Genomic DNA, 23,233 nt, shown 5'->3' with positions numbered 1-23,233 from the left:
GCAGAACGTATATGCTCCATCTAGCCCATCTCTGGGCCTGCCAGTTTTCACCAACCTGCATTTCATCATTTCATCCATCCTCTCATTTCTGCACCAGGCCAGATCCTCTCTCGCTGGTCCCGCCCTCCCAGGGGAAGACACCGGGCTCGAGCTGGAGCCCCTGGAGCGCGCGCCCGCCTCCATCGCTCCTGCGCACAGGGCTCCCTCGACTCCCTGGGCCGGGTGGACCGTCACCCAGCCTGTTCCCCGCGCCTCGCCCTCGGGCGCGCGCGCCTGCACGGCGCCTGCGCAGAGGAACGAGGAAACCGGTTCCCTGGTGCGGTCCCGGCGCCTGCGCACTGAGGGCTCCGGGCCTCCCGGCCTGAGGGAGAGGAGCAGGGAAGATGGCGGCTGTGGTGGAAAATGTAGTGAAGCTGTGAGTTGTCGTTTCTTTCTCTCCTAGGCCGGGGGGCGGCGGGGGGGTCTTGTAAGGGACCTGGGAGTAGGGGGCGGTGCGGGAGGGGACGAGGCGGAGGGAAGGACGTGCCCGAGAAGGCGTCGTTGCGACTCCTGGTAGGGAGGGCAACAGGAGACTCCCGAGAAGACGTTGCGCTTCTTTGGAAACTTGTGGAGGCCCCGAGGGGGGCCCACGGGAGCCCCTTACAGGCAGCCTCCCTGCGGGGCTGTGCGGTCTGAGCTTTCCTTAAGGCTCACGGTGTCCTGAGCATGGCGCCCTTGTGGCGTACGAGAGACCAGTCTGGGTGCGCTCTAGAGACCAGACGCCTCGGTCCGGAGGGGCCGGGTCGAGGGTGGACCCGGGACCGACCCGTGTCCCCGCGAAGCCCGGCCGCCGACCCCTCCCCATCGGCTGCCCGCAGCCGGTCCTGGAGCAACAGGCTCAGCAGTCTTGGCGCAGTTAAGCCCCGCGAAGCTGTTTTAATAGCCCCGTGACGTTAAGGTTGGGGGGGGGGGGGTGGTCTTGAGGATGTGCTACCCCAGACCAAAAACATTCTTGGGAAGAATTTGTGGAGGAGCCGATGCAGAAGAGCGAGAACTTCAGGGGAGAGGGCCTTTGCGCCGACCAGTCCAGCCACCAAAATACGGGAACTGGACGGAAGCAGTCCAGGACGCCTCTGCAGCCCAGAGGGGCACCTAGGTGGGCAGGCTGCGCGCTGTGCAGTCCCCTTGTTGCAGGCAGATGTCGAGCAAAGTTAGTTAATGGTTGTTGGGCAATGGAGAGGGGTCTGTTGGCTGTGAGTTCAAGATGCTTTGGGACTTGATTTCACCCAGCCTCCTCCCTGAAGATGGAAATGGGTTCATGCCAGGTGGGCAAATAGAGCAAGCTCTTTTTAATGGGTAAATTGGGCTTGGTGCAGCAGTAGGAAAATTGGAAGGTGTCTAGTTGTCTAGATGTCCAGGCAGGGCTTTTGGATTTTGCCTGGATGACAAGGTAAAGGTTTGGCAACTAGTCTGAGGGACTCGCAGCTTCTCATCTGCCTTTGTGGTGGGCTGAGCCCCCACTCTTCCCAAGAGCCTTTTTAAAGAGTATGTTGCTTCCCCCTTTTCTGCCTGTAGCCTTTTTCTTTGAGAATGCATTCCCACTTCCATTAAGCTAAGTGCCTTCTCTTGTGGGTTGTTTTTTTTTTTTTTTTTTTTTACTTGCTTTCAGCTCCATCCTGCCTCCTCTTTCAGCTACCCCTCCTCCTAACACTATTATCTTTCTCTCTGATCTGCCCACTCCAGTTTCCCCCAGCTCTTTCTTCAGGCTGACATTTCCCTCAATTTAGAAATGTCGCTGTTGATCTACCATTTGTATAGTTATCCTTCCTGACTCAGATGTTCTTTCTTTGTTTCCCTGCCTTTCTCTTTGTTGATTCCCCCCCCACCACCACCACCACCACAAATCCCATTGTAAGGGGAGGTTTTACAAAGGTTTCATACTTCCCAGAAAAGAATCAGAGCCCCTACCTTAGAAATCTTACTGTACTGGGGGAATGTCAGACTTCCCTAGGTTTGGAGAGTTAATCGGTAATAAGACTTTGTGTTGGGAGACTTTCTTCAGGGAAATAGAGTTGCCAACCCTTTCATGTGGTGCTAAAAGGGAGGACTTGCCTGTTGACACAGAGCATGACTTATTCGTCTTCAAGGAACTACAGAGATTGTGAGGGTCACCAGCCACTGGTTCCTGAGTACTAGTAACTTTCTCCTCTGTTGTAGCTGCAGAGGGCTGTGAGCCACAATTAATACATTTTCCTACAGAACTTGCCCTTTAAGAGGGGGCTTGTATTCTTCCTATAGCATCGTCACCGTGGAGAGAGATATCTTTCCGGAGCTTCTCTTGATCATGGTGTGCCTGCTCTCTGAACAGCTGAGATGATACATCCAGGTCAGGACTACTAGCTCATCTTTTCTGACTTGCATCTTGTTCTGGAAGAAGAATCTTCCTATTTATAAATTCTCTCTTATTCTCTCTTAATCTCTCCTCATCAGATCCTCTCTTCTCCCAGCTTAGGTGTTTCATGGCCAGTTCTCTACTCAGGAGACCGTTTGCATCACCTTCTGAAATCCCACTTAAGTCACAAGGGCTTTGATAGAACATCTCTCACTCTTTCACCCCAAACCAATTCTAGCCTCCTTGCTCTGACTTTGCAGCCCAAAGTCCATCTCATCCTTCCTTCCATTTGACTTCCAGTGTCAGTATCAATTCCCATCAGCAGAAACAAAGGAGCTGCAGCATTCAGCCGTGTTTATCCAATTTTCCTCTGTGTGGTAAGGACATGGCTGCCTCCTAAAGGCCAGCTACTGTGAGCCTGTTCCTTTCTCTTTACTCTCCAACACAAGATTCATGCTTCCCTCAAATTACAGTCATTACAGCTCATTGAAATAAGCCAGGCTGTCTTGTGTTGTCACCGTCTTGTGTATGGTGTGTGTCTTTTTCAGTTGCTTGGGAACATACTAAGTAGGCTGTGCCTAAGTAGTCTCTTACGGCTGCTGTGAGAGCCCCCCCCCCCCCCCCCCCCCCGATTCCAGAGCATGGTTTGTTGGTGTAGCTTGAGTTGTGGACATGAGCAACAAAGACATACTCTGTCCAGCTTCTCATGCTAGGGGTCTCCTTCACAGACTATGTTTGAGCTTATCTAGTCCAACCTCCCCAGTCTGTAGCAGAGGGACTGGAGCTCCACGTGGGTTGATTAAATGTCGACATTTGTCTGGTGACTTGTAGCCATGCAAGGTCTTACTCCCAGGTCAAGTCAGGATGTCCCAGACGCCTTTGAGGGTATTGGGGATACTATGGCAAAGAAACCACCCCTGCCTTCAGTTTATTTTTAAGATTGATTGAATATGTAGATACGAATCATTATAGTTAAAGTTCCGTTCATAAAGTGCTTGTTAAACTGTGAAGGGTGAGAACAAGATTGTTTCTCTATACATGCTTCTTAGAACCAAGTAGCTCCTGGCACTGTGTAATTTTCCTGCTTTTTAAAGCACTTAAAAGGGGCGCCTGGGTGGCTCAGTCGGTTGAGCGTCTGACTTCGGCTCAGGTCACGATCTTGCGGTCTGCGAGTTCGAGCCCCGCGTCGGGCTCTGGGCTGATGGCTCAGCCTGGAGCTGCTTCCGATTCTGTGTTTCCCTCTCTCTCTGCCCCTCCCCCGTTCATGCCGTGTCTCTCTCCGTCTCAAAAATAAATAAATGTTAAAAAAAAAAATTTTAAAGCACTTAAAGGTTTACCTCTTTTTTTTTTTTTTAACGCTTATTTTGAGAGAGCACACACGTGCACACACGAGCAGGGGAGGAGCAGAGAGAGAGAGAGAGAAAATCCCAAGCAGGGTCCACACTGTCAGCGCAGAGCCCAGTGTGGTGCTCAAACCCACGAACCTCAAGATCATGATCTGAGGTGAAACCAGTAGTCCAAGGCTTAACCGACTGAGCCACCCAGGCACCCCAAGGTTTACCTTTGATTTTGATTTCAAACTGAGTCTTTGGAGTGAAAGAAGATACAGATTTCAAGCTGAGTCTTTGAGTAAATAATTTGATGGTGGGAATGGGAAAGGACCTAGGATGGGCCTCTGAGCAAACAGGTTGTATATCACTCTAATAGTACACTAAAAAAGTAGGCTTCAAGGTAGTTCAGGTATTTTCAGATGTTTTCCACTGACTGTAAAATTAGTATATAGAATTAATTAGTTGTCTAAATACAGGTCCCCCGCCTCACCCCGGCTATCCAAAAGTAGAGTGTTCCTATGAAACTCTTCATAAGCTGAAATGGCATAAAGCAACGAAGCAATTACCACTTCTTGAAAGCGAAAATCCTCTCTGAATCTCTTTTGGTTAGTGAAAACAGGTACTAATGTAGGTCTTTTGTAAAAGTGAAGTGCCATAAAGGAAACTGTCAGTGGGAGAAACCTGTGCATGGTTCAAAATTCAAAAGGTATAAAATGGCATAGAAGAGAAATTGCCCCCAGTCTTTCTCTCTGGAGGCCTACGGTTTCTTTTCCACCTCTTGTTACATAAATGGTAGCATCTCCTAACACTTCTCACCACTGTACCTCGCTTATTTTTTTCTACTCATCTTGGAGATTGTTTGATATCAGCACATGAAGAGTTTCCTTCTTTTTTTCAAATGGCTAAATACAATTTCATTGTATAGATATGCCGTAGTTTGTTAAATATATTTTAGTAAGTCCCCCAGACCTTGTTGAACTCCTTTGCTCATTCATAAAAAGAAGCTTACCTCTGCTTCTCAGTCATGAGGGTTAAGAGAAGCAGCATCTTGGCTAGCACAAGGCTGGACTCAAGAGAGGCACAGAATGAACATTCGTTTCTTTCTCTCTTTGTGGGTTAGACTTAGGTCTGATTAGACACGTGAGAGATCATGTGTTCCTGATGGTAATTTATTTATAAAGTGCCTTTCCTCATAATGGCTTCGTGAAGCGACTTGGTGTCCCATGAGGCAGAAATGGAGGCAGATAGGACCAAGCCACGATCTCCCAGTTCCTGGAACCTTCTAAAGAAGCAGATGGCAAGGGAGGGATAGCTCAGCACCCTGTGCTCCACTCTACCCTGATCTTGGTCTTTCCGCAGCCTCGGGGAGCAGTACTACAAAGATGCCATGGAGCAGTGCCACAATTACAATGCCCGCCTCTGTGCTGAGCGCAGTGTACGCCTTCCTTTCCTGGACTCACAGACTGGAGTAGCCCAAAGCAACTGTTATATCTGGATGGAAAAGCGCCACCGGGGTCCAGGTGAGGGTTCACGCTCAGAAGCACAGGAAGGAAGGAGCTTCCTCAGCTTCAGTGATGAGCCAGCTGAAAGGGTTTTCCTTACTCCTTTCCGCCCAAGGATGAATATGGTCTGTCTTGATTAGAAGCCCAGGGGGATGAAGCAGACAGGTTCATACCCGCATCTTTGTTTTCTGCAGGGCTGCCCTGCTGAGGCTGTCTTTGGGCTCTTGGAAGCCATATGTTAGCCCAAGCCCCTGAGCCTACATCCATTTGTCTTTTGCACAAACTGTCCCTCCTCCTGCCCCTGGACCCTCACTGTCCATATTCCTCCCTTGCTCTAGAACTCAAGGCTGGGATGGGGTGGGGAGGGCTACTCATCTAGAAAGTGTTTGATATTATTGCCTAGGACTGGGTTAGAGCTTGACTTTTCTCTCTTTGTTTCCACAGGATTGGCCTCTGGGCAGCTGTACTCCTACCCTGCCCGGCGCTGGAGGAAAAAGCGGCGAGCCCATCCTCCTGAGGATCCAAGACTTTCTTTCCCATCTATTAAACCAGGTAAAGCACACTCCTCCCTGAGTAGGGGTGTGGCCTGCTGCATGGTTAAGAGGCCTGTTAATTACCTATTATATACCAGGGCCAATGCTAGATCCTGAAGATACTAAAATGAATGAGAAGCCATTCTTTCCTTTAAAGAATTCAGTCTAATAGAAGCGACAGGTAAACAGATAAGTTATGGTGCCATGTAAACTGGAGTGTCTTGGGCAAGCAGAGACCAAATGACAGTGACTGGTCTATGGCTGGCCTCGCACTCTGTAGACCCAGAGCGGTCTGCTTTCAGCCCTTGTGAGCCTCGCCTCATCCTGACCTTGTCTGCAGACACAGACCAAACCCTGAAGAAAGAGGGGCTGATCTCTCAAGACGGCAGTAGTTTAGAGGCTCTGTTGCGCACCGACCCCTTGGAGAAGCGAGGCGCCCCAGATCCCCGAGTGGATGATGACAGCCTGGGCGAGTTTCCTGTAACCAACAGTCGAGCACGGAAGGTACAAGATTAACACTGTGGCTAAGGGAGCTTTGATGGAAACCAGCCTCCTCTTCATCAGAGGCCACCCAGTAAGCAGAATGGAAGCAGAGGCTGTGGGCCAGGAGGCAGGCCCGTGGGTTCTCCTGCTTCATTCCCTAATTAGCACTGGGTACTGACTGGCTTTGCTTTTAGCATCCAGTTTTTCCTGTTTCTTTCCTTCTAAGGACAGACTCTCCTTCGTTCATCTTTTGTCACAGATGTTTTTTGGTGCCCGGGGTTACATGGGTGAAGCAGACCTGGTCCCTGCCAACAGGGAAGATAAAACTATACATAGAAATAATAAGAGCTAAAAATATGGCAGGTACTGTGCTAAGTGCTTTCCCATTACTTTCTCTAGTCTTTACAACTTTATGAAGTAGGTACTGTGGCCTCCATTTCACATGCAGGGAAGTTGAAACAGAGTAGTTGAAAAGGAAACTTCCTATAAGGCCACACAAGTAAGCAACAAAGTTCTAATTTAAATCTAAAAATTGGGGGCGCCTAGCTAGCCTGGTCCAAACAGTGTGCAACTCTTGATCTCGGGTTGTGAATTTGAGCCCCACATTGGGTATAGGGATTACTAAAAACAAATAATACAATACAATACAATACAATAATTAATTAATTAAACTAAAAAAAAAATCTAGCAAGCGGGATGTCAGAGGGAAGGGAACCGTTGTTGGTGTGCCCCTAGGGCAGCAGATCAGAGGCAGGAGAGGACATGGCTACTTGGGGTACCAGGGAAGACTTTCTGAAAACATGGCATTTGATTCGGTCCCTTGTTGATGGTGGGGAAGGCACTCCAGGAGAACAACACGAAAGGGAAGGAAAGCCCACAGCATCGAACAGAGAAGGACTGGGGCGGTAGGGTGTTGAAGGGCCGCAGTAAGGAACGAGGCCGGAGCAGAGGGGCCAGCTGACCAAGGAGGTTGTGGGTGGCCTGGCCAGTCCTGTCGTGGGGGAGCTTTTGAGTGTACTTCGTATCTGCCCATCCTAATCCTCCTGTCCACTCAGCGGATCCTAGAACCAGATGACTTCCTGGATGACCTTGATGATGAGGACTATGAAGAAGACACTCCCAAGCGGCGGGGCAAGGGGAAATCCAAGGTGAGGAGCCAAGGTGCTGCCTGCAAGGGAGCCCGTGGAGTCCCTCTGCGTTATTGTTTGTCATTGCCATTTTTCCTCTTGTGAAGTCAGCAGCCACTTCCTGGAGAGCTTAACTCCTCAGGCCTAGACAGCGTGGTAAGGCATCTTTTTGTTCTTTTTGGCAGGGTAAAGGTGTGGGCAGTGCCCGGAAGAAGCTGGACGCTTCCATCCTGGAGGATCGGGACAAGCCCTATGCCTGTGACAGTGAGTGCCTCATGAGTGGGTGGGTAGTCCCTGCCTTGGACCCAGCCCCTGCTCAGGATGCGAGAGAAGGGAGGGTATTGTTCTTGGTCAGAGTGGTAAAACAAGCCTCGACACTGTCCTGCCTGCCGACTGGAGGCCCCGGTCTCTGCTCCACAATGGGTGGGACCTGCATGCTCTGGGAGAGATCTCTGCTGTCCCTGGGGGTGGGGGACCGGGGGTGGGGGCCCACTCAGCAGGCAGAATTGGCCTCTCAATAGACCGCGTCCAGGTCTGCTGGCCCTAGTCAAGCCAGGGCCCCCCGAGTCCAGCACTGAGTTTTTCAATGTCTGCTCTCCCCCTTTTCTCTGACTCGCCCCACTTCTGTTCCTCCACCCTGGGAGCGCCATCGCCGCTGGTCTCTCTCTCGTTCGCTCCGCTCTCCTGCTGCTGCCGCTCCTGTCTCAAGTGTATCAAGGCCTTCTTCTCATGACTTTTCTTTCTGTCTTTCAGATAGTTTCAAACAAAAGCATACCTCGAAAGCGCCCCAGAGAGGTAGCTCTCTCAACTTTTCAGACTTTTGGTTTTCCTATCCCTTTTCCCTCCTCCCTTGTTTCTCCCACCTTTCTCATCTCCTGTGATGCTAGTGTAAAAATTTCTGGAATGGCATGGGGTAGGAGCAGGGGGCTTTCTGTTGTGCTCCGCTCCTCACAGTCCTGGAAGCTGCCTCTACCGCTGCTTGTCTCCCACAGACTGGCTCCAGGGCTGCTCGGCCCCGCTGCATGGGGTGGCTTCAAAGCATTCTAAGGAACCCGCTACGAACAGATCCCTCTGCTTCCCCTTCCCCAGAACAGACACTCGGTGGTCAGCTAACGTTTCTCACCGTCTCACCACCTCCTCCCGTCCTCTCCCCATTCCTTCCTGCCGGCCCCCTTGCTCTTTTTGGTGTCACTGCTTAAGAGTACAAGATGCCTTGTGGGGATCTGCTTTCTTTGCTGGTTGGCAGGGGGTGGGCAGGGCACTGATGTGAGAGTGTCTTTGAATTGCCTTGGGGGCCAGATACCCCAGTGGACTCAGTTGGTAGGTGATCCCCAAGTGATCCACTCCCCACTCCTTTATCCTCATTGGGCAGAGACGAGCTCTGTGGGATTCACGGGTAGCTTGAGCTTCCCACGTGGACTGAGAGGTAAAAAAAAGTTTGGCGTCTCTTCCTTACCTTTATTCCTTCTTGCCATATTGCAAGAGTATAGAAATTCCCTTCCCTTCCTGACCCGGAGCTCCCCAGACTGTTGCCAGGGCAAGTGGTAATGGGGCCAGGATTCAGCCTCCCAGACAGCCAGTGTGGAAGAGCAGAGGTGGCCACGGGCTGGGGGTTAACGGGGAAGGGCTACGGAAGCTGGAGAGCCCCGGGGCCTGACGCTCCTAGCCGAGGGGAGGCGGCCATCACTGAAGGCCTGTCTCAGACGGAGCTGACGGGGGCAGGGTGGTTGCCTCTGCCTCAGGTGGAGCCCCACGACTTGGAGGGGCGGGGATGTGGCACTCTCGGATCCTAACACCTTTCTCTGCAATCTTCTCCCCACTCAGTCTGTGGAAAACGTTACAAGAACCGACCAGGCCTCAGTTACCACTACGCCCACTCCCACTTGGCTGAGGAGGAGGGTGAGGACAAGGAAGACTCACAGCCACCCACCCCGGTTTCCCAGAGGTCGGAGGAGCAGAAATGTAAGCTGAGCGTCGGAGGTGGGGCGAGCGGGAGTCGGCCTATGAAGAGCCCTCCTTGCAGGGATACGGGGTGCTCAGAGGCCCCAGTGGGTGTCGTCAGAGTTCTTTCTCTGTAGCCAAGAAGGGTCCCGACGGGTTGGCCCTGCCCAACAACTACTGCGACTTCTGCCTGGGGGATTCCAAGATCAACAAGAAGACAGGGCAGCCCGAGGAGCTGGTGTCCTGCTCCGACTGTGGCCGCTCAGGTACCTCCAGCCCAGGGCCGCGGGCAGCCCCCCCGGGGAGCCCCGGGCAACCCGCCCACTGCGCCACCGCACTCCCCCCACAGCTGCCTGTGTCACCTGCTCCCCCACCCTCCACAGGGCACCCGTCTTGCCTGCAGTTCACCCCGGTGATGATGGCGGCCGTGAAGACCTACCGCTGGCAGTGCATCGAGTGCAAGTGCTGCAACATCTGCGGCACCTCCGAGAACGATGTGCGTGTCCCCACCCCGCACGCCTGGCTCCGGCCGCCCGCGGCCCTTGTGCGGGAGCTCCTTGTGAGAGGGAAGCAAGACCCTCCCCAGCACCCCAGTGAGAACTTCGGGTCCCTTGCTCGGCAGGTGCTCCTTGAGCGCCAGCTTTGTGTCAGCTGCCATTCTAGGCACTGAGGACACAAGACCCACGAGGCCACTCCCTTCATGGGATCTGTCCCCTCCCGGGAACAAGCGGTGCGCAAGGAGATGAGTGACACTTCGGCGACAGGCCGTGAAGAGAGTGGAAGCGGTGGTGTGGCAGAGTCCTTGGGTAATGCGTGTAGGTGGTCAGAGCCGGCCTTGCCGAGGAGGTGACGTTGGTGTTGAGATTTGGCTGATGCAGAGGAGCCGGTCCAAGAAGGTTTGCGGGTACAGCGTGGCCCGGGGAGGGGCACCACGTGCAGAGGACTTAAGGCAGACGAGCCAAGTGTACTGAGGCAGCGTGGCCAGCTGGGGCCTTCCTGCAGTGGGAGCACGGTGGGTGGGGAGCGCGGAAGGCGCTCCACCAGGTCTGAGGGTTTACTCGGAGTGATGTGCCCTGTCTTTAACATTTTTAGAAGATAACTTTAGTCTGTAAAGAATAGAACATAGGGGACGAGAGTGGAGGCCAGGAGCTGAGTTAGGAAGCTGGGAGGATTCCGGTGGAATGACAGTGACTCACTCAGTCTGAGTGGAGGGTAGCCATTTTCTTTCCTTTCCTTCCCTTTCCTCCTCCTTGTTTGTTTATTTTGAGAGAGACTGAGACAGCGCGAGTGTGGGAGGGACAGAGAGAGAAAATCCCAAGCAGGCTCCGCACTGTCAGCACGGAACCTGACTCGGGGCTCAAACTCACGAAACCATGAGGCCATGACCTGAGCCCAAACCGAGTCTGATGCCTAATTGACTGAGCCATGCAGGTGCCCCAGGACAGCCATTTTCTATCCAGAAATTCCCGAGTCTGTTTTTACCTGCCACCTCCCCCACCCCTCTTGGAAGTAGCAGCGGTGTCTACAGAAGCTCCCCTCCCTACCCGCCCCCAGTGGCCTGACAGGCCCCCTAGTCACTCACCTGCCCCTTCCTCTTCCATCTTGCCTTCTCTAGGACCAGCTGCTCTTCTGCGACGACTGTGATCGTGGCTACCATATGTACTGTCTCACCCCATCCATGTCTGAGCCTCCTGAAGGTAGGTTGCTTGGAACAGTTCTCGTTAGTAACTTGGAAGACCACTCGTGCAATAAGTGAGTTCTCTTCTCGGTGATCTGTTCTTCTCAGTCAGGGAATAGATACTTTGCCTTCACTCAGAATGCTTTCCTAGCATTTCAACTTCAAGGGTTTAATGTGTGCACATTATCACCGGATACATTTAGAAACGCAGAAAATCCCCAGCCCAAGAGAAAACAAATGCTGAGCAGAAAACAGTTACCAGAAGGAGTGGTTTGTTTTCCTCCAGCTGGTCCAGGAAACTCCGTTTGTAGTTTGTCTGATGTGAGGCTTTGGTGTCAGCTCTTTGAACTTGACAGGTTTGAGTGTCCACGGCATCTCTCTTCCCTTGCCCAGTCTAGAAAACTGTTAAACCTGGAGCCTGAATGGGTCACTCTGCCCCTCCAGTAGTTTGCTTAATGATGTTCTGAGTCTGTGGAAGCTCTTCAGCCGAACCCGTGGTGGCACCAAAAAGTGGCAGCGTCTCTGAAGTCCCCCTCCAGCCAGATCTGTGTGCCCAGACTCCTCCTTTATAGAAATTCGGGAGCTGGCTCGGGAGGATGTGGGTGTCTGGTTTGCACTGTGCACAGAGGATGTGGGCCAGCATTACAGACAAGAGCGAGCGACCCACTGTGTGGTTAAGCTGACTTGTAACAGAGGTCAGACTGCTGTCACCCCCCTAGGGAAGGAGACACTAGCGAAGTGTGAGAGTCCTTTGGCAGCTGCAGGGGAGCACACAGCTGGTGTCCTCGGTCATGCCCACTTTATGTATCTACTTTGGGGAAAAGTCATGTGTTTTGTGGTTTATTTTTTTAACCGTAAAATATTAATTTACGGACGAAATTCGACGTGAACTGTACAAGGGCCTTCCTAGTGAAGTACTGTCAGATGCTGAGGTAGTGAAGAGCTGCAGGCAGCTGAGGGAGAACTCTCTAGAAGCCATGAGGTGGTCTAGGCTCTAAGTCGGGTGTCAGCAAACTGCAGCCCGTAAGCCAGATCCAGCCGCAGCTAGTGTATACAGCTCACGAGCTAAGAATGGTTTTTACATTTTTAAAGGAGATTTTAAAAAAAGAAGAACGTGGGACCAAGACTATATGTGGCTCACAAAGCCTAAAATATTTAACGCTCTGGCTGGCTGTTTACAGAGAAGCCTGCCAGCCCCTGTGGTATTGACCTTTCAGTTAGAAAGGACCTTCTTCCATTTTGAGAGTCCTAGATTGCGGAAGAGTTTATAAAAGGGGTGGATTCTCTCCCGTGTACACATCCACATATGTACAATTACATTTATGATTTTGAGGCATTAAGGGCTCATTTTCTTTCTAAAAACCAAAACAAGAATGCAACCGTAATAAATATTAATAAGCAAAGTATGAAGCAGTTATTTTTCTGACAAGGGACATTTTTTCCAGTTTTTCTGTGAAATAGATAATAGCACGTTGGGTCATCACAGTTTGCCCCTTTTCCTCTCTTCGGTCCTCAGACTCTCCTCAAACACCAGTGACGGTGGCAAGCCCGTCTCCTCTTTCTGTGGATTTCACAGAAAGCTGGCTTACTGTGGAATCAAACTTGGTTTCTCTAGAGCCTCCGTTCGTGATCTCCGCTCTGACCTTTGGGGCCATGAGAACCAAGTCTGGTTCTTCTGTAATCACAAGTCTAAAGCTGAGATGCTTGAAAAAATTCTGTCCTCCCAGGCCCTCCTAGAGATTCTGATTTAATAGGGCCAAGAGGGCCTAGGAGTCTACATTTGGAAATAGTCCTCCAGGTGATTCTTTCTTTCAGCCCCGAGAATTATTTCTCATGATACTTGAAGCCCTAGAGGTTTCTTTTAGCTCAGGGTAACTGAGTTCGCTGCGGCAGAACATCTCTCATCCTACCTGTAGCTGGTCCTGCTGCTGGAAGGAGAGGTGGGGAGTGGAGGGGCAACACGCCAGGGCCGTGTGGGCCCCGTCCTGACCCTTTCTGTTTCTCTGCAGGGAGTTGGAGCTGCCACTTGTGTCTGGACCTGTTGAAGGAGAAAGCTTCCATCTACCAGAACCAGAACTCCTCCTGATGCGCCCCCATCCCCGCTCCCCTCCCCCACCCCCGTGCATCTAGGGCTGTTTCTCTCCTCCTCTCTTGTTTTTCATGCCCACCTCTACCCTCCTCCTCTTTCATGAGTCCAGAGAACCTCGGGTGGTCGTGCCAATCTGCCTTTGGCAGCAGCAAGCTGGGGTGGCAGCTCTGGCCGCCCCTGGCCCTAGGCCCTCAGGGAGAACGGAGCGGCACACTGCCCCGAGGCATGCCTGCGGCCCGGCTTCTCACTGCTCTCCGTGACGTGCATTCACTCTGCCTGCCTTGGGCCCCGGCCCTGGTGACCACAGGGTTCAAACAGTGTCCTCTGAGAAAGAGTAGGAGAGCAGCTCGCTTTTCTCTCTGCTCTGCCTCCACTCTGGTCCCCAGGGTGTTCCCGTCCCCTGGAGGCGAGCAGACCAGGGTCTCTTTGCCAAGAGCGGCTGGGAGTGAGCAGCTGAGCGAGCTGGGGCAGCGCTCGCACGGAGCTTTCCGGGCCTGTTGTGCCGCTTAGCCTCGCTGCCTCCTTCCCCTAGAATGGCTCTCTGCAGCCCTCTCTTCCTGCTACCCAGGATCCTTTGCCTGAGCCAGGATGCTCTTGGTCACCCTCCTTGTTCTGTCCTGTCCCACTCACTCCACCCCACCCCAGGGGGAGTAGCAGCTTCACCTGATTCTTCCTTGTGCTCACCTGGCTCGCTCGCAGGCGGTCTCTAACGACCGAAGCATTCCCCGCCCTTGGAATTTCCTGTCTTCTGCCTCCTCTCCTTATTCCCTTTGGTTTTGTGGGGAGAGGGGAAGAATCAGGGGGCCAGGCCAGCAGCTTGGGGGCCACAGGGAGGCGTTGGATAATGTGCCTGTTTTTTAACTCGATGAAAAAGCCTACCTCCGAAATCCCCTTTTTGTTCTTCCTGGACCTGGACATTCAGCTCCTGCCCTTAACTGAATTGGGAGCCTCTGCCTCCTGCTCTGTGTATCCTGGCTCCTGGGTCACAGGGAAGCCACACAGACATCCCTTTCTTCCCTTGCACGCTCGCTAGCGGCTGGTAAGGTCTTCACACCCTGGTTCCTCGGTTTTTTGCCTGGTGACACTGACATGAAGTAGTGGGGGGGACAGTCCATGCCAGGACACCCTGGAGTGGCCTTCCCCTTGGCTGTGGGCAGGCCCTAATTCACTGTCGCTTTGGAGTTGAGGTGTCTTTTCTTTCTTTAGTTCCTGTATTCTAAACATTAGTACAAATAAACGTTTTTACACAGAACTCCCTGCTGGATGGTTTATCTCCTGACTCCCTTTCCCGGTTAAGAAGGTCATTTCATCCTAAAACTTCTTCCCTAGGACAGTGGTTTTTATTTAATCTCAAAGTTTTTGCTGAACCCCCGTATGTAAAGCATATATAAAAAATTGAGTACTCTGTTCTTTTTTTTTTATAAATTTTTTTTTTTTTTTAACATTTATTTATTTTTGAGACAGAGAGCATGAACAGGGGAGGGTCAGAGAAAGAGGGAGACACAGAATCTGAAACAGGTTCCAGGCTCTGAGTTGTCAGCACGGAGCCCGACGTGGGGCTCGAACCCACGGACCGCAAGATCATGACCTGAGCCGAAGTCAGACGCCTAACCGACTGAGCCACCCAGGCACCCCGAGTACTCTGTTAGTTCTAACTCCTTAACGTGTATTTGTGTTACAACTATTCCTTGTTGTAAAGGACAGAGTTGTTCCAGTTAATAAAAAACTTGGGTTAGAGTCGGGTTCAGCATCCTGTTTCTGTATTTTGGTTGGTTTGAAGGAAATTCTGCGAGACTTGTATATGCACATGGTGACAAGTTTCTAAGAGTTGATCTTGGGATTTCAGATACTTTACACGGGTTCAGGAGCTTGAGTCTAAATATAAATATTTACTAAAAATAAATATTACGATGGGACATGTGAAAGCTTTGTGCATGGATAATGCACATGAGCAGAGAGACCCCTCACTCAGCCTTGCTTGCCTGGCATTCGTTCCTGTAGGTACAGTGTGCATGAGCTCGGCCCCCACTGCCACCTTCCTCGGGACTTGTCTACATGCACAAAAATGAGTTTCCTTCTTTGCAGCCAGCTTTTTTTTTTTTTTTTGATAGCTTCCATAACGGATCTTCTATATCACTTGAGCATGTGTTTTGAAGTTAAGCTTTTTTTTTTTTTTAGTTAGAGAAAGAGCGTGTCCAAGTGGGGGAAGGACAGAGAGAATCCAACGCAGGCTCTGTACTGTCAGCATGGAGCCTGATGCGGGGCTTGAACTCATGAACTGTGACATGACCCGAGCAGAAGTCTGACACCTAACTGAGCCACCCAGGTGCCCTGAAGTTCCTAAACTTAAAGATTTGAATCAATCAGTTATGAACCCACTGAGGTATCCTTAGCATTTTTTGGAACAGTCTGAAAGCCACTGTTACCTACTAGAAGCCAGTGGCCTAGACCATTGCATTCAATAATAGGCAGGGTGCTCTAGGCTGGGAATCTTGGTAGCAACAAAGCACATCCCCTGTCCTCAGGCTTTTACACGGAAGTAGGCCAGAAGCAGAGGGAGTAAAGCAATGATCGTTGGTAGCTGAGTAGTCTCTAAGAGAAAAGGAAGTGAAAAGAAGAAGAAATGTAAAAAAAAAAAAAAAAAAAATGCTGTAGCAGGCATAAGAAATTTGGGAAGGGTTTGCAAGGGATGAGATTTAGGATGGGACATAGAGGGATGGAAGAAGAATCAGCCCGTAGAATTGGGCTGGGGAGGGAAGCCTGTGAGAAAGGCAGAGAGATGGGGACTCTCTGTGGCCCCAGGCTTCCCATCAGAGCTGGCAGTGGGGGAGGGAAACGAGGCTGGAAGGCCGGCTGAGGTTGAGGGTGGGAAGCACTCTACTGCAGGTCGAAGTGTCTACATCCAGTTGCTAACAATAGGCAGGACTGAAGGTTACCGAGGAAGGGACTGATATTAGATCTTGAGTCAAGAAACTTGAATCTTGCCAACAGGTACCAAAACCAAGAAAAATTAGTCCTTTTTCGCCCTAAATCAGAACTGGCCCCAGGCAAGTAGTTACCGCTAGCTGGACAGATCGACGTGAGACCAGCGCTGTCCATGGTAACAGCTTTTGTGTGGCTTAAAGCTTTCATCCATTTTTCTCACAACCAATCCGTGAGGGGTGTCAGCCCTATTTGGTACATGAGAAAAGCTGAGACTGCCTAGGTCAAGGTCAGGAAGGCCTTGAGACGCCAAGCCTTCTCTCCCGTGCCCACGCTGCCCAGAGGCTCGTCAGGCCCCAGAGGCTGGCGGCGCCTCCGGGACTCCCGCGGGGTCTTGGCTCCGCCTCATAGCTCCTCGCGCTGGAAGCCCCGCCCCCGGGAGGGCCCCGCCACTTCCCCGACGTCCAATGAGACTTAGCTGGGGGAGGGACTGAACGTCATTGAGGGCCAATCTGATTGGGCCTGGGCGGAGCTGCGGCGGGTGGGAGCTGAGCGCCTGCACCGCGGTCTTCCCAGCCGGGGGAGAGCCCGGCGCGGGCGGCGCGCACGGGGCCCTGCTGTGCGCGCGCCCGCCGCCCGCCACCCGCGCAGCCCCTCGGCCCACTCCGCCCTTCGGGTCGTGGCGCCCGTCCCTCCCTTGCTCTCCCGTCGGCGCCCGGACAGGGGCTCGGGAGCCGAGCCTAGCCGGGGCAGGGGCGGGAGCCGCGGGACGAGCGCCTGAGGTGGGTGCGGAGCGGGAGACAGGGAGGCAGGGAGGCCGGGCGGGCGGGCGCCTGGGTACGCCCCGCCGAAGGACCCCGCGTCGAGTGGAGAGAGGTCGGCCAGGTGGCGGAGCCCGGCTCCTGGCCTGCCTCGGTCCCAGGCGCTCGGGTCCGCGCCCTAGTCCCCCTCCCAGGCCACCACCCTCCCCTCTGGGGACACCTCGTCCCTCTGGCTGCCTGCGGCCTCCTCACCCCTCTTGCTGTTTGTCGCCTGTGCACCTGCCTTCTGGGCCTTGCGCTCGCACTGCCTCTCCAGGCCCGCCCCGCCTCCCGTTCCCCCCCCCCCCCCCCCCCCCGCAGTCTTACCTCCTCAGGACCCAGCACCAAATTAGCCTGGTTCCTTCTGCTCCCATCCGTCCCTCTTTGTCGTCTGTACACTTGTCACCTCAACTCTTCATCCACTCTGCCCCCTCCTTCTCCCCGAACCCCCCCTTCCCAACATCCAGCCCAGGCCATCATCCCTCTCCCCCTCCCAGGGACTCCTCCCCCCAGCCCTGATTGTCCCCTACACCTGCCCCACTCAGCCCCAGCCCCGTGTCCTCCCCCATCCATGCTCCTTTGTTGTCTCTGCAGCTGTCCCCTTGGCTCTATCCATCCTTCTCCCCGAAACTCTAGCCCAGACTCCTCCGTCTAACCAGTGAGCCACCCCCTCCCCGGTTCTGTTCTGCCATCCCTCCTGATCTGTGCCCGGCCCACGGTTCCCTCAGCCTAGCCACCCCCTTCCTTCCAGCCCAGCCCTCTGAACACCTACCCAGTGTACGCCCTCACCCTCTCCCAGCTGGCCCAGTCTTCCCCGGGGTGTCCCCTACACCAGCCGATTTCCCTGTCCTCATCCATCCTCTTTTCCTGCCTGTGCTCCTCTCCCATCCTCCTGGCCTCAGCCGGCTGTACCCCCGCTCACTGTTTCCTCCCCCGACAGGTGCCGTGGAGAAGCCATGGAGCTGAGCGGCAAGAAGAAGCTGCACGCCCTGTCCCTGGCCGAGAAGATCCAGGTGCTGGAGCTGCTGGATGAGTCCAAGATGTCCCAGTCGGAGGTGGCCCGGCGCTTCCAGGTCTCCCAGCCCCAGATCTCACGCATCTGCAAGAATAAGGAGAAGCTGCTGGCGGACTGGTGCAGCGGCACGGCCAACCGGGAGCGCAAGCGCAAGCGGGAGTCCAAGTACAGCGGGATTGACGAGGCCCTGCTCTGCTGGTACCACATCGCCCGGGCCAAGGCCTGGGACGTGACGGGGCCCATGCTGCTCCACAAAGCCAAGGAGCTGGCCGACATCATGGGCCAGGATTTTGTCCCCAGCATTGGCTGGCTGGTCCGCTGGAAACGCCGGAACAATGTGGGCTTCGGGGCCCGGCACGTCCTGGCGCCTCCGTTCCCCCCCGAGCCACCTCCCCCGGGCCCCACGTCCCAGGCCCAGCCTCCTCTTTCTCTCAAAGACTTCTCCCCCGAGGACGTTTTCGGCTGCGCCGAAGTGCCTCTGCTGTACCGGGCAGTGCCCGGCAGAGGGGGCGCGCGCGACCGGGTGCAGGTGCTGCTGTGCGCCAACAGCAGAGGCACCGAGAAGCGGCGCGTGTGGGTCAGCGGGCTCCGGGCCGCGCCAACGTGCCTCTTCGGGGTCAGCGGTGCGGCTCTGCCGGCCTCCTACCACCCCGACCTGGGCGTCCCCTGGTCAGAGTGGCTGGCCCAGTTTGACGGGGACATGGCGCGGCAAGGCCGACAGGTGACCCTGCTGCTGGCCGCCCGGGTGGCGGAGGGGTTGGCCGGCCGGCCCGGGCTCCGCCACGTGCGGCTCCTGCCTCTGGCCGCCGACGGCAGCACGCCTTCGCTGCCCGGCTCCGTGGTCCGGGCCTTCAGGACCCACTACCGGCACCGCCTGCTGGGCAAGCTGGCTGCCGTCCGGAGCAAGAGGGCCGGCGCCTCGCTGGCCGAGGCCGCGGCGGGCATCACCGTGCTGGACGCGCTGCACATGGCGGCGGCCGCCTGGGCCAAGGTGCCCCCCCAGCTCATCGGGAGCAGCTTCGTCCAGGAAGGGCTGGCTCCCTGCAAGATGTCCCCGTCCCCAGACCAAGCCTCCGAGATGCCGCCGGTCCCCGGCGGGCTGAGCCTCGAGGAGTTTTCCCGCTTTGTGGACCTGGAGGGCGAGGAGCCCGCGTCTGGGGGGTTCAAGGAGGAGACGGGCACTGAGGACGACGAGGCGGGGGCCGGAGAGGACGGCCTCGGGCCCCTGCCCACCAAAGCCGACGCCCTCCGGGCACTGGGCACGCTGAGGAGGTGGCTGGAGTGCAACGGCACCTCCCCTGAGCTCTTTGAAAAATTCTACGCCTGCGAGGAGGAGGTGGAGCGTCTCTGCGGCTCGTGAGGGGCCCCCCTTGCTGCTGGCCGCCCCCCCCCTCCTGTTTCCCATGGAAACGCCCTCGCTAGGAAGGCGGGCTGGAGGCTGGGCTCTTTCCCGCGGAAATGGAGCTTCGGGAAAGGTGTGGAAGGGAGACAAGCGGGGAGACCGAGAGAAGGTCACCCCAGCCTCCAGAAGAGGGTTCTGAAGATGGGGCGCGCCGGGCGGGGTGTGAGGCTAGCGTGTCGTTTCTCAACCTCCAGGGAGGCCGGGACCTGGGAAGGAAGAATTGAGGCTTTACGGACAGGCCGATCCCTTGAACTCTGTGTCGGAAACAGTTCTGCTTCTGGAAATAAAGTTTTTTAATCAGAAGAGAGGTCAGGGTGTTGTTTTCATGGAAAAGGGGCGAAAACTTTCAACTCAGATTTTTAAAATTGACTGCTGAGGCTGGCCGCGACGCCACCGTCTGGGCTTGGCCGCTGTGGCTGCACATGACCAGCAGCAGCCCCGTCTTCCAGAACTCCAGCGGGAAGGACTCCCCGGGAACGGGGACCCCTTACCTGCCGACAGACAGATCCCGAGTATCGTCCCCGGACATTCTGCTGCTCTGATGACTTCGCTCTCAGATCGTGGCATTAGGAACGGGGGGGAGGGGTGGCTAGGGACAGTCTAGGGAAACCACTCGGAGCCAGAACTTGGCATCGCCATCCGTTCCTTTGATCATTTCACAACATCTCTTCAGCAAGCCTCCTGTGTGGTGAGCTTGCAAAAATGGCCTCCCTGCCGGGCAGGGCCTCACAGACAGTGACAGTGCGGTGTGACTAAAGGCCGTCCCACGGGCTTGTGCAAAGTGCTGTGGCCCCCAGGAGCCTGGGGAGACTCCTGGAGGAGGGGAGCGGGGAGCACAATCCCGGCCAAGGGGAGGCAAGCATGGAGGCCTGCCGGGAAGGAGGGGGCCCCAGGTGGTGAGCAGAGGCAGGTGGTCCCTCTAGAGCGCAGGGGGAGGCGTGCGGAGCAGGAGGGGTCTTCAGCCCACCACACAAGCTGGTGGGGCACCCCAAGGGGTCTCAGGGTGAGGACAGGTCATTCGTGGGATCCATGGGGCGCCCGGGTGGCTCAGTCGGTTAAGCGTCCGACTTCGGCTCAGGTCATGATCTCGCAGTTCGGGAGTTCGAGCGCCACGTCGGGCTCTGTGCTGACAGCTCAGAGCCTGGAGCCTGCTTCGGCTTCCGTGTCTCCCTCTCTCTCTGCCCCTTCCCCACTTGTGCTCTGTCTCTCTGAAAAATGAATAAATATTTGTTAAAAATTTAGAATAACTGAGACGTGGAGACGTGGGTCCAGGTGAGTGGTGGGCAGCCTGAGCCAGATCGGGGAGTAGGATCTGAATAGGATGGGTTGACCTGGAAAGGACATGGGCTGTGGACACAGACGGACCCTGGCCGGTGAGGCGTCCAGCTCAGGCCCAAATCCTGCGGCCGAAAAGGCAATCGACTGTCACAAGCCAGCGCGGCACAGTTTTCTGGGGGGTGTTGCGGTCCAGGACACGGCGCCCAGGGCAGCCACGCTCACGCCCCCCTGCACGCCTGGCCCAGGCTCCCCCTCACTGGGGGCGTGGCTGCGGCACTTTGTCGACTTTGATGAAGTACCTTTCTTTTTTTTTTAATTTTTTTTTTTAATGCTTATTTACTTTTGAAGGAGAGAGAGAGAGTGTGAGCAGGAGAGGGGTAGAAGAGAGGGAGACACAGAATCCGAAGCAGGCTCCAGGCTCGGAGCTGTCAGCACGGAGTCCGGCTCAGGGCTTGAACCTATGGACGGCGAGGTCACGACCTGAGCCGAAGTCAGACGCTCAACCGACTGAGCCACCCAGGCGCCCCACAATCCTCAGTGTATTAAGGAAAGCTCCCGGGACGCTAACTTCTGTTGTATACTTCTTCTAACTTCTTGAAGCTCTTTCTTCTCCAGGCATCCCCGTCACCTTACTGGCCTCATTTTCTTTCTCGTATATATATTATACACACACACACACACACACACACACACACACAAATATATTGTTTTATAAATAAAAACAAACAAAACAACAACAATTATATATATATATATATAGTTGTTTTGTTTTTATTTTTCATCTCTGGAAAGCCCGAAGATCTCGTTTAGGAGAGCGCCTCTTCAGAAAAATTTGTAGTTACTCCTGCCAGACACCAGAGGGCGCGCCTACCATGATAAGTTAATTTCTCCATGGAAGGTGTCCCTGGGGCGCCTGGGTGGCTCAGTTGGTTAAGCTTCTGACTTCAGCTCAGGTTATGATCTTGCCGCCTGTGAGTCCAAGCCCTGCGTCAGGCTCTGTGCTGACAGCCCGGAGCCTGGAGCCTGCTTTGGATTCTGTGTCTCCCTCTCTCTCTGCCCCTCCTCTGCTGATACTGTTTCTCAAAAATAAACATTAAGAAAAATTTTTTTAAAAAGAAAAAAAAAAAAAAAAAAGGAAGGAAAGAAAGGTGTCCCAGACCTGAAGCAATATGAATAGGCATGTGGCTTCTGGTTCACAGAGGAGACGATCTTATTCTTAATGTTTGTCCACCACGAGGGAGAGGTAGGTTTCTTTGTAAATTCCCTTTACTGGTGGATGGAGATTTTCTGGTCTACCTTTGCACTAAAGGTGTATCCCTCTCCAGAATCTTGGCTTAATTCATGAGTCTGGGGTTCAGTTCCCCCTGACAGTTCCATGCAGTTATTTAACCTAAATGCTGAGAAGCATTAGTGCGAGCCCCTTAGCAGCTCCAATTCCAACACGCTGGTTTACGCTTACTTCCTTGTTTTGAAGGGGCGCTTGGGAAGTTCCCTTACTTCTTGAAAGGTTAGGGTTTTAAGATCCTGTTTGTTCTAATGGATCTGGAGTCTAGTTGCTTTATAGTAGGAGGGATCTAGGTAAAGTCTAGAGCATCAGTCTGACAGAGGGGGAGCTGGGAAGATCAGTTTTCTTTTTTTCTTCATTCATTCATTCATTCATTTGTTCAAAACCATCGATTGAGCACCTCTGTGTGCCAGCTAGGGTTGTGATGATGTACAAAAGCAGACAAGGTCTTTGCTTCATGGAGCTCATAGCTTAGAGCAGACACATTATAATAAAAGAATCACACAAACAAGTGTGATTACAGACGAAGTGGGGATTGCATGAAAGCTAGTGCTTCTCAAACTGTGGGCCACACCAGCAGCATCAGTAGGAACTTAGTAAAGCACAAGTTCTTGGACTCTTCCCAAACTTACTGAATCAGAAACGCCAGCATGGGACCCAGTAATCTGTATTTCAACAAGCACCCCCCCCCAGGTAATTCTAAACTACTGCCATAAGCCAAAGGAACTTGACCTAGAAAGAGGGGCTGACCAAATTTCCCTAAGGAAGTGGTGATGACAACAGAAAGATGAGTGAGAGGCACATAGGCAGTGAGAACAGCATGTGCAAATGTCCTGCGGTCAGAGGGAATCTGGTTGTTTAAGGAACCAAGAGAAGGTGAATGTCTGAGGGCCTTGAAGTTTGTAGAAGCTTGCCCTGATTCCTCAGAGTGATGGAAGGCCATCCAGGAGGATGAGAGGAGTAGGGTGTCTTGATCAGAACTGCATTTGAAAAAGCGGAGTTACTTGTTCAGATTCAGGACAGGACCAAGGCTGTGGCATGAGGATGGCAAAAGAGGGAGTGAGTCCTAGAAAACTTCAGAAGCAGGGTTGGCAGGAGCTGGGGACTCCTTTGATATGGGAGGAGGGGAAAAGGAGAGTTTCCTGGAGACATCTGGCCCGAGGACATACCTGTACCGCAGAGCACTGCAGCAGGAGGGGACCGGGGGGAGCCATGACGTGCCTTTGAGATCCTCAAGGATAGGTGACCAGAGACAGAGGGCAGTGTGGGCCTGGAGCTCCGGACAGCGGTTAAGCCAGAAACAAGTCACATTCACGAAGTGAATCCCCAGGAGTCTGGAAGAAGTGATTTAAGCCAGAATCGTCCTTAGGTTTGTCATTTCCCCCTATACCCACACATGTAGTCTTCGTGTCACTATCCACATAAGTTAGCCTCCTGTGGTCACTGCTATGAAAATAAACGTGACATTTGACAGTA

At 53.8% G+C, this 23,233-nt stretch overlaps 2 protein-coding genes across 6 annotated transcripts; both read left to right on the top strand.

Annotated features, from left to right (window-relative positions):
• Positions 1-281: 281 nt before the first annotated feature.
• Positions 282-14,307, top strand: DPF2 (double PHD fingers 2). 5 transcript variants are annotated; one of them, XM_086676938.1, is made up of 12 exons: positions 283-415; positions 5,062-5,222; positions 5,649-5,756; positions 6,078-6,241; positions 7,276-7,368; positions 7,533-7,611; positions 8,101-8,142; positions 9,172-9,309; positions 9,426-9,554; positions 9,672-9,784; positions 10,904-10,989; positions 12,980-14,307. In XM_086676938.1, exons 1-12 carry the CDS (start codon positions 384-386, stop codon positions 13,050-13,052), a joined length of 1,218 nt encoding a protein of 405 aa, XP_086533064.1. In that variant the 5' UTR covers positions 283-383; the 3' UTR covers positions 13,053-14,307. The 5 variants fall into 5 exon arrangements, with proteins under 5 accessions (XP_086533063.1, XP_086533064.1, XP_086533067.1 ...); XM_086676941.1 differs by lacking the exon at positions 8,101-8,142; XM_086676942.1 differs by lacking the exons at positions 10,904-10,989; positions 12,980-14,307 and adding an exon at positions 2,278-2,365 and having other exon boundaries at positions 383-415; positions 9,672-10,897.
• Positions 14,308-17,733: 3,426 nt separating this feature from the next.
• TIGD3 (tigger transposable element derived 3) lies at positions 17,734-20,387 on the top strand. The gene has a single exon (XM_086676936.1). The coding sequence runs from the start codon at positions 17,734-17,736 to the stop codon at positions 19,150-19,152; it is 1,419 nt and encodes a 472-aa protein (XP_086533062.1). The 3' UTR covers positions 19,153-20,387.
• Positions 20,388-23,233: the final 2,846 nt, after the last annotated feature.

This window comes from Puma concolor, chromosome D1 (assembly GCF_028749965.1).
Source record: "Puma concolor isolate L17-30 chromosome D1, mPumCon1.1.hap2, whole genome shotgun sequence".
NCBI lineage: Eukaryota > Metazoa > Chordata > Mammalia > Carnivora > Felidae > Puma > Puma concolor.
The sequence above is the reverse complement of the archived record's forward strand: the minus strand, read 5'-3'. Positions and strand labels throughout refer to the sequence as shown.